We start from the raw sequence: 10,984 nt of genomic DNA on the forward strand, positions 1-10,984 counted from the left end.
ATATATATATATACACACACACACATTTCTTTTTTTATGTCGTTTTCTAATGCTTGAATTTAATTAATTTAGTTTTCACGTGTATACAGCTATAATGCCATGCTTTGTAATGTCTAATTTGTCAATTTAAAAAAATAAAAACTTGTTGCTCTGCAGAAACTGTTAGAAAACGACACAAGTTTTTGGATTTTCTCTAAAAACATCATAATCATAACTAAAAGATCTCTGGAGAGACTTTTACAGCACATCAGAGAAGATCAGCGGGATTTTCAAACATTTATATGACCAAGCGGAGGAGTAGAGATAATTGATGCTTTTCTTGTGAAACAGCTTCTTCTGAACTCCCTTCCGGTCCGAACTAAACATGTTCTGACCACGTACCCGTTCTTGGTTCCGCTGGAACCGAACTCCGCTGAGCCGTCCCTCCCCGTCGCTCCCGGGGGGGTTGTTTCGCGCCGGCTGTCCGTCAGAATAGACTTTCCTTCCACCAAAAACTTTCGACGTTTCAACTTCGATTTGGGGTAATTTTCAGCCATGAAGCCTTTGAGTTTGGTTTCCCCGCCGCAAGTTTGTGGAACCGGAACTTCCGGTCTGCTCTAACCACTTCCTCTGACTCTGTCCAATCAGGAGGCAGCTTTGAGTCAGCCATAAAAAGATTTTTCAGTCAACACGACGTTGATCGATATTAATTTATAGATCTAAACAAAATTAATTACGTTTTTGCGACACAGTTGTTTAGTTTAATACAAATAACTATTTAACTAAAGTAATAGTTAAATTAAGAAGTTCATAAAATTATTTTCTGATTCCAACAACAGTTTGTTTCAATTTTCAAGGAGAAACGTAACTTATTGTGTTTTTTAAATGAAAATGTAAACATAGCATTTGAGGAAAAAATCTCATGATGTTTGAGATGTTTAGCATTTATTTTAACATTTGTAGTCATTTAATAAAAGTTATCTTAAATTTTAACATTATCGTCAGCTAACTGTTAGCTTAAAATTGGTAGAAGTTTGGTATTCTGTTTTATTTATTGTCCTAAATGAGTTTCTAAACCTATTTTTAGATTTGGTTAAAAACGGGATCATCATAACTAAAAGATCACTGGGGACCTTTTACAAGAGAGGAAACATGGTTCTATTTGGTGTATTTGGCTTTAACCAAATATCCAGTGTTTATGTTCTTTGATTTACTGTGAATTTTCAACCATTAACACGATAATTCCAGCAGATTCTGAAAGAGAAAAGCGACGCTTTATTATATTAATCTATTAAAAGCGGGGCTTTTCTCCTTCACAATCTACTGGAATTATTGTGTTAATGGTTGAAAAGTTACCGTACGTTAAAGATTTTGTGTTTATGTGTCACCGGCGACGCCTCAGGTGTTCTAGTCATTCGGGTTCATTTCACTCAACTCCGTTCTTCAGTGGATTGAACATTTATGAATTTGAGCTGCACCACCACAGAAAGGGGAAATCCTGCTGGAAGCTGAAGCGTTTCTCTGATTGAAATAAAAGGTTTTAGTAAAAGTTGGAATTTGTGCTAAAGCTGATGCTAAAGAGAAAATGGGATTTCCCATGAGCTGAATTTCTGTGAACACTGAAAGGGTTGGGAGTGGGAGAAGCTGCTCTTTCTGCTCCCCGTTGGCTGGTCTGTGAGTTTCAAGTTGATTTTTTTTATTACTAGCAGTTATGTCAGACCTGCAGAGACTTTCTTCTGCAAAGACGTCATTGAAGAATGTGAAGCCCTGTGATCCTCTGAAGGACACGCGTACACTGGAACACTGAGCTCATGGTGCTGCTGGGACTTTCTGAGGCTTTAAGTCTTTGGCCAGAAGAGAGCGACCAACGGCGAGCGGCTGCAATGATGCAATGGAAAACACACAGAACGCTGGAAAGACTCGAGAAGAGCAATGTGGGAAAGCTTGAGAAGTTTGGCTCCGATTTGTCTTTTTTTACCTGGCACCATTTATAATGAGTAATCCAGCGTTTCTCCTTTTGAAACTTCCACCACAGAGGTGAGGGAGCAGAAAACCAGAGCAGACGAACGGGGCGTCATGCACCTCCCCGTGTGATGCTCTGTTGTGCTCTGTTGCTATGGCGACAGCAGAGATGCCTTGGCAGCAGTTTTCCCCACATTCTTGGACGGCACCATCATCCAGAGAGGTCAGACATGGATATAAAGACGTTTCTAGCTTCTGCTGCTTTGTTCAAAATGAAACACACCTGGATCCGTTTGGCTCTAAGCTGCTGGACGTCTCTTGCTTCTCCCTCGTTTCTCTGCATAATTCCTAGGCAGTAAACATGTTATCTATGGAGATGTAGCCTGACAGGCAAACAGCCTCCTGCTGGGACGGACTTCTGCTATTAAAATAACAAGAGACTTAAACCTGCTGGATTTCTTGGAGAAGTCTCTCTTTTCATGACAGACACAAACTGCGTTGTTTATTGTTTACGCTGCATCTGAGCAGATGTCATTCTATTGAGAGGACTCGATCAGTAAACTCGCGTCTGAACTTTGAGAAATGACAGGAAATGTTGTTTATTGAAGAAGATCTGAAGAGGAACGGACAGAGCCAGGAAGAACACTTCAAATCATCAAAAAAACCCTCCAGGTTTATGTTCAGCACTGAGTTAGTTTAAGAGAATGAAGACAACCAGATGATCATGTGAGGATTTGATGGATGTTAGGTTCATTATGAAAGGAAAGTCCAACAATGTTATTCCAAGGAGGGATTTTAAAGCTCCAATGACTGATGAAACTGATCCAAGATGAAATGATGATATTAAATAAATAAAGTTAAAGTTTCGATGCTGAATACTGGAACCTTTAAGTTACAACATAAAATATAAATCACTTCTGAATTATCATAATGATCATTGCAGTTTTCAGAGATGTGAGGCTCTTCCATTTTATTGTCGGTGATCCAGACACAGGTTGATATTTGTAAACCACAGGTGTCAAAGTCACGGCCCGGGGGCCGGATCCGGCCCTCCGAGTAATTCTATCCGGCCCTCCAGATCATTTTATTTTATTGTTATTAATGACCCGATGTTATCTTGAGCTCATTTCTAACTTCTATAATTTTGACAAAATATATTTTTATGGAGAGTAAAATATTGAAAGTTATTTTAAGGTTTAAGTTGATTTATTTTGGAATAATATTCCTGCCTTTTTATTATTCATAGTTATGTTAAAAAGTTAACATATTTATGTTAACTTTTAGCTTAAACTTTAAACTTTACTTCTTGAAGTTTAAGAAATTAGTATTCTGTTAGCTTTTTGGACTATTTTGGAATTTACTAAGATTTTTTAGGCTGTTTTGGAGTTTAGCTAATATTTCTGCAACATACAAGCTGTTTTGGCTAACCTTAATTTTTTATAGGCTAATTTGGCTTTTTGCTAATATTCTAGTTAGCTATCAGCTTCCGCGTTTTCAGCTATCAATTTCAGCATCTCCAGCGGTCAAATTCAGCTTACAGCATTCACACTAGTATTATCTCAGGTAATGCTATATATTGTATCTAGTTCATAATTATGTTAAAAAATTAGGGTTTTAAAGTTTTAATAATTTAGTTTTAGAATGTTCTATAAATGTTTACCCTGTTCAGTCCACGTCCTAAGGTCTGTTTTGGATTTTGGCCCCTCTTGTGATTGAGTTTGACACTCCTGAATTAAACCATGGATGTGAGAATAGCTGAGGAACCAGCGGAGTCTTCTGGAGAGGCTGGACGCTTCCCAACAGCTGGAGGGAAGAATTCTCTGAGCTGAAAAACCAACAGTTCAGACTAAATCAAAAATAATCAATGTTCTAGAGTCAAATGTTGGAAGTGTAGTATCTTGAAACTGTCGTCCCCCAAACCCCACAGGTTTGTTGGTCACTTTGTACCGGGCCGCAAAGGAAGTTTTATTTTGAAAGACTTCCTGATTTTGTTCACAACATCCATCTAGGTCACATGACTTAATGCGGCCACCTACATGGCTAACTAGATTGCTAAGCTAGTAGCTCAAAGCTGAATACAAAAACATAACAATAAAACGTATTTGGAAAGTGTCTTTGGGGAGAAAAGAGTCAGTGAGGAAATCGAAGAGCAGCCTTCGACTTAAGAGAAAAATAAAGTTTCTGTTTACAGACAAAACCGGGAGTTTTCCTCCACATACAGAACTATTGAGACAGTTGTTTTTATGCAGCCGCTAATACGCAGCGACAGACTCTCCACTGTTTCACACACGGATAGAGACACAGATGGAGACACGGTGGATTTATATTATATTTATAAAATACCACTTTTACAACAGTTGCATCATTTTATTTTGCTTTATTTGTCCATCACACCGTGAAAGTCGGATGTAGCTGAAGCTAGCGTCCCGTTGTTAGCCTCCACTTTAAAGTCAAAGGGAAATCTTCATCACAAAGTTCAAACATTTTACAGAGAATGAAGATTCAATCACATAAAGATTCTGGAAACTTGTAAAAGAGACATTTGAGAATTTTCCTACAGCAAGACTGAATTAGGTTCAGAAACTTTAGCTCAGAAAATGATTCTTTGTGATGAAAAAATCCCCAATGAATCAGGATTTATGTAAAGACAAAATATGATCAATTGATTTGTCCTGAAAGATAATTGGAGCCTGCATGATGTTAAAATGACGTTCTAAGTTCGAAAAATCAACAGTTTTGTTTAATTTAATCTTCATAATCTCCATATTTGTAGATGTTTTTAAACCAAATTTCTTGTAGTAGCATTTTATTTTGAAAGTAGATTTTCAGAAACTGGAAGCTTAAAAACCTCTGCCCCGATCAGATTGATGCGTGAAAATATTGTCCAGTTTAAACCGGTCGGTGGTTTGAAAAAGGTCGGGGACCGCTGCCTTAAACGGTCAGGATTTCTACTGACCTCAGAGTAATACTCCCTCCAGTACTACAACCACACTGCTCTCTAAAGACGAGATTTCCTTCTGTGCTAACAAGCTCTATTCTTTCATTTATTGGTGGATGGGAGACCAATGAAAAGGGGCATACCTGCTGTGTGTGTGTAGGGGGGGTCCTTACCCTCCGATGGATTCTGGAGCAGTTACAAAGAGGCTGCTTGTGGAGTCTGATGAGCAGTAGGAGTGAAGAGGAGTGTCGGGATCTGCTGTTCTCCACCAGCTCAGCCTCCTTCATCTGAGTCACAGCAGCTTCTGTGTTTGTGACGCAGATCGCCATGCGGACCAGCCGAGGAGTGAGGCCTGGCGGTGTCAGCTCCGTCCTTCAGAACAACTCTAAGTCTGAGTCTGATGGCTCCAGGAGGACTCTGGGGATTTCTCTCCGTGTCCTGTTCACCTTTTAACACCTGAGGCATCACCGGTGACGCTTAAACACAAAGTCTTTACACGTACTGTAACTTTTCAACCGTTAACACGTAATTCCAGCAGATTCTGAAGGAGAAAAGCGGCGAGAAAGTTACAGTGAATCAAAGAACATAAACACTGGAGCTCTGGTGTTAAAGGGTTAAACACCTGGTATCAGAGTAATCAGTCTGACACCATATTAGCTCCAGCGGATGTTTGTGAACATTTTAAAGCACATATGACAAAGTCAAGGCCGTGGGGCCGGATCCGGCCCTCTGGGTAATTCTATCCGGCCCTCCAGATCATTTTATTTTATTATTTACCACCCGGTGTTATCTTGCACTTATTTCTAACTTCTAGAATTTAGACAAAATATTTTTTCATTGAGAGTAAAATATTGAAAGTTATTTAAGGTTTAAGTTGATTTATTCTGAATAATATTCCTGCCTTTTTTAATTCATAATTATGTTAAAAAGTTACAGTTTTAAAGTTTTAAAAATTGACATTCTGCTAGTTTTTTGGACTATTTTGGCATTTATGAAGATTTTTTAGGCTAATCTGAAGTTTGGCTAATATTTCAGCTACATGCTAGCTGTTTTGTCTAATTTGTTTGTTTTTTTTGTTTGTTTTTAGGCTGTTTTGAAGCTAAGCTAATATTTACACGCTATCTGTTTTGGCTAATTTTGGCTTTTTTCTATTTTTGGCTATTTTAAAGTTTAGCATTTTTTCAGCAACATGCAAGCTGTTTGCTAACCTCTTCTTTTTTTGTTTTTAGGCTAATTTAGCATTTAGCTAATATTTCAGTTGGCTGCATTCACACTAGCATTATTGCAGGTAATTTTATATATCTAGTTCATAATTACGTTAAAACGTTACAATTTTAAAGTTGTAAAAATATAGTTTTAGAGTTTTCAATAAATATTTATGCTGTTCAGCCTGCAGCCTAGGGTGTGTTTTGGATTTTGGCCCGTTGCATGATTGAGTTTGACACCCCTGCTCTGAGTCTCTTTCAGGTTCATGGGGTTCTATGTGTGGGATTGACTTCACTGAGGACATCTGCGGCTTTAACATTAAATTTTTCCTTCCTTCCAGTTTCAGGGAGGTTTTAGGTTTCCAAAATTTGACAGAGACGTTCGCTGTCCTCCTGAAACCCTGAGAAAACAAGTCAGATGAAGCAGAATTGCTTGTGATTCTGAGAGGACTATTCAGTGTCCTGAAGCTCTAAGTGTTAGTTTCTCACCTTGAAAAGCAGGTTCACTGAACAGCTGCAGTTTTTCAAACATGTTTGCGCCTGAAATCTGTCAGAAATGAGAAGAAAGGGAAAGTCAGACACGAACGCCTGACATTTCTGTGTAGCGCGGCTCTGCGCTGCCTTTCATGGGGAGCTGCTTCATCTGAATGCGCTCGCTGAATGAATTCCTCTGACAGCCGACCGCGTGTTTGGAGGAGTGATTCTGGCTGTGTTTGTTCCCTGTGATGAAGAGGCAGGTGAAGACTGTGAGTCACGGCCATCATGCGCTCACTGAGCTGCAGACATTGTGCATCACTTTGTGCTGGACTCGTGCATCTCTTGAAACACAGAAAAGGTCAAACGTGGAGAGGAGAGAAACATAAATGAAAGAAATGGAACCATAGATCGCCGTGGAGAGCAGGCAGAGTGCTGTGTGTTTAGAGCAGATGACTCAATCAAAACCACGCTTGACCTTCTGGTGACTTTGACCTTGATCAGATGAATCCTATCATAAAATCACACGATGTTAGAGAAAGAGAACATGATGAAATCTGAAGATGATGAGATTCTGTCATGAATATGTGGTGATGGACCCAAGATGCAGGAGACCTGGAGCTTAAAATATGTAATAAATTAACCAAACATAAAAAAAAACATGGGAACAACAAAAAGCTGGCGGGCAGAACAGATCAGATGACCTGAGACATCCCGTCAAAAGGCTGACAAGTGTTGAGCTTCTAACTGTGCACCATCTGTCCTTCTTTGAAATCCTTATCAGAGTTTTAAAAAGTTTTAGTTGAAAAATGAAGACTGTGGTAAAAACATCCCCAAAGGAAACCACAGGATTGTAGGTCTCATTCACCATAACAGGTTTCTTTGGACCAAAGCTGAGGCTTGCACCGTTCCCTCGGTCTTCACCTTCTAGACCGGGGTGGGAAAACTACGGCCCGGGGGCCATCAAGCAAATCAGTCTGGTCTGCCAAACTGGAATAAACTGTATTGATAATCTTGGAATTCTGACGTCTCCCTATAGATGATGGTAAATGGTGTATACATTTATAGCGTTTTCCTACCTTCCTCGAAGGCCCAAAGCGCTTTACAGTCACAGTCCCATTCACCCATCCACACACACATTCTCTGTCCCAACTCCTCACATATTGGTTCAGAACCTCTCCGCATCACTTTTTATCGTTTTGGGTGTCACCAACTCGTTGTTTTGTGATGTGCTGGCCACTCCCATTAAATCATGGGTCCTCAACCTCCTGGCTTTGATCCAAAAAAGGGTCCAGTGCCGGGAGCAGGAGCACTGGTACCCTAACACAGTACTGGTAACCTAAAACTAACATGGTACCAGGTCACAGCTGGTACGGGGTTTGGGTACTAGTACTGGGTGGGTCCTTAGGACTGGTCAGCGTCCAGTACTGAATCCGATGCCACGTTCAGTACTAGATCAGGGTTAGGAAGACAAGCGTTCGGACCTTACCCTCCATCAGAGGGCGGGTACCGGGTTTGGGGACAGGTACTTGATGCGTCCCGAGGACCAGTCTACTTCCAGTACTACATCCGTTACCAAGTCCAGTACCAGGTTAGGCTCCTGGTTCCAGGTTTGGATACTGGTAGTGGACGTATCCCAAGAACCAGTCCGGTACTGCATCCGGTACCATGCCTAGTACTGGGTTAGGATTAGGCTACTGGTACTAGGTTTGGGTCCTGGTACTGGATGTGTCCCGAGGACCAGTCCGCATCCCAAGGACCAGTTTGCGTGTGGTACTGCACTGGTACCGTGTCCCGAGGGTTGTGGACCTTTGAATTTAAAAACAGCGAGCATGTCAAAGAATGACAAGGTGTGGACACCCAAAGTGTCAAAAGTGATGCAGAGGGGTCTTTAACCAAACGTCAACATGTGACGACTTGGGGATGAGAATTTGTTGCACATTCACACGCTGATGGCGGCTCTGCTGCCAAACGCTGGCACCAACCGTCTATCAGAGGCAATGTGGGGTTCAGTGTCTTGCCCAAGGACACTTTGACACATGGGCGGACAAGGCGGGAATCGAACCTGCAATCTTCCAATCAGGAGTTGACCGCCCTGCCGCTGCACCACAGCTGCCCTCGCATGGAAATATGATGTACTACAAATACATTGGTTTTTGTTTAGGTGCAGAGAGTTACTCTGCATTCATGGAGTCTTGAAAGATTTGTTGTTTTCTGGATGTTCTTGTATGACTTTTGGTCATTTTCCTGATCATTCCAACACCACAAGAACTCAGCATTCCTCTAAGTTTCCTTCAGGGACATCAACCTATTAGTGCAATTGGCACTGAAATGAGAACAAAAGCCATAGTTTAGAAATTAAAATCTTCTCTTTTAACATTTAACATTGTTTGGTTGATGGTTTTCTCTTCATGATGGAACCACAAAGCTCTGACTGCCTGTAGGTCATTGTGAAAATGTTGGACATTGTTTCTGATAATATTAGCTTTGTCATTGTAATTGTCTTGTTCTTGATTTATGAGATGTTTGCATTTAAGATGTGATTTGTCAACCTGGCTCTCAGAAACCGTGGATCATTCCATCCAGATCTTCAGATGAGATCACTCCATCTGTCACAGAGAACAGATCTGCTTTAGTCTTCTTGAATCGACCGTTTTGTTGTTTTAGAAGATTACTCTCCTTTCTTCATGATCTAAACCTGTTTTATACGTAACTCCCCCAACTTTACACATTACAGAAGCAGTCTTATGACAAAAGAAATAATCAGCTCAATATTCCGACTCTGACAGGCACAAGTTCACACTGATTCATAACTTTATTGGACTGGATTACTGAATGTGTCGCCATCAGCTTAACAAGCCTGAAAGCCACAGATTTCTGCCACGTTTGAATTTGCTGGGAATGAACTGACCTGCAATCCTCTTACCCCAGAGCCAGAACCGGTCCAAGGTCCAAACTCCTTGAGTTTGCTTGAGTAATGTGCTCTTTTATGAAATGCTCCTGCTTCATCTAGAAATGTCTGTTGCCTTCAGGTGTCACTTTGACATTCTGTGAAGGTCCCAGTTTGATGATTTGGTTCTGGGAGAAGGTGCTGAGGAGAAAGCACGTGCAGAAGAGCAGGAGACCTGCTGGCAGACACATCCACATCACTGAATGAGCTCCAACATGAAGCGAGGGACGAACCAGCTGACAGCGTGACTGTCAACCACAGCCAACTCATTCACACCAACTGAATCCAACAGGAAAGGTTTTCATAGAAAACAAGACAATGACGCAAAAATACTCTTCTGAAGTTTGTTGTGACTTTCTGCCCCCCACTGGAGCTGCAGTTGCTCCACTGGGGGGCTGGGGGGCGCCACAGGAGAGGAGGAGAGCTCCATCATCTGTGCCGCTCAGCTTGTCCTGGATGACCCCAAAGGGAAATGTGTCTGCCCTTTGTTTTTATGTGACTTTAAAGAATCCTTCTCACTCATAATTGAGTCTGGAAAAGTCACACACTTGTAGAGATGAATGAAACCAAATGGAACATGAATGAGTATTTGTCAGGAACAACTTTGTACATTGCTGAAATCGCTGTCATGAAGCGTCTGCTGGAGCCGGCTGCTTTGTTCTAAACTCTTGTGACACCGTGAAGCTCAAACCGCAGTCAGACGTGCAATTCAAGTTTCCTCTTCCAGGACTAAATCTGTCTTGTCTCGCTGAACACCACCCATCCTCTTTCTGCTGCACAGCTGTGAATCAGACACACAAACCTCCGCTGCTGTGTTCAGGGTCCGTGGGAGAGCGTGAGGAAATCACAGCTTCCTTAGGTTCACACATGCACTGACCTGACTCATGCTTGAATCACTGAAAAAGTCTTCTTTGCTGCTGTCGAAGAAAGTGGATCAAAATAAATGTCAGAGTTTTACATAAATCTGCCTTTGTTAAAGAGAGTGACTTTCATTCTACCTTCAATGTCAAATAAAGGGAGAAAATACTCTGTTCCATCTGTCTTCCTCTGAGTATAAAGCTGAATAAATGATTCACTCATTTAGGAGAGTTACATCAAAACTTTATTTCATTTTTTCTGAGTCTCTTCTTATGTGTGCGTGTACTTGTATTTATTACCTTAAGAGGACCTCTGTTGTCACAGCGCGTGCGTGTGTGTTGTCTACGCATCCTCGTGAGGATCATTGAGGTTCTTTCAACACGGACGCGGAATGGTCCGCCTCAGTTCTGGTGCTGCTCAGTTTTTACACCTGTCCTGGACACCTGACTGAGGCGTCAGTGATTGGTCAGGTTCAGAACACCATGGAGACTCGTCTGTTGTAAAAGCTGGTTCTGGTGGTCCAGTCTCTCACCAGGTATCAAACATCAGGGTTCTTCTCTGGTCGGAGTGGGTCAGAACCAGCAGTCAGGGCTTAAGTTTGACCTACAAAAAGGGAAT

At 41.3% G+C, this 10,984-nt stretch overlaps 2 protein-coding genes across 6 annotated transcripts in view; both read right to left on the reverse strand.

The window, feature by feature from the left end:
- The window catches only part of si:ch73-70k4.1 (FA core complex associated protein 20), a 5,676-nt gene extending 5,099 nt beyond the window's left edge, over nt 1-577 (reverse strand). Inside the window, exon 1 of the mRNA XM_024264432.2 lies at nt 382-577. Coding sequence (XP_024120200.1) covers nt 382-536 — 155 coding nt within the window. The 5' untranslated portion in view covers nt 537-577. The remainder of the gene's footprint in view (nt 1-381) is intronic.
- LOC112140035 (paired box protein Pax-7) overlaps nt 1-10,984 on the reverse strand; it is a 629,290-nt gene that overhangs the window by 580,439 nt on the left and 37,867 nt on the right. The window lies entirely within an intron of this gene.

This window comes from Oryzias melastigma, linkage group LG7, assembly GCF_002922805.2.
Source record: "Oryzias melastigma strain HK-1 linkage group LG7, ASM292280v2, whole genome shotgun sequence".
Lineage (NCBI taxonomy): Eukaryota > Metazoa > Chordata > Actinopteri > Beloniformes > Adrianichthyidae > Oryzias > Oryzias melastigma.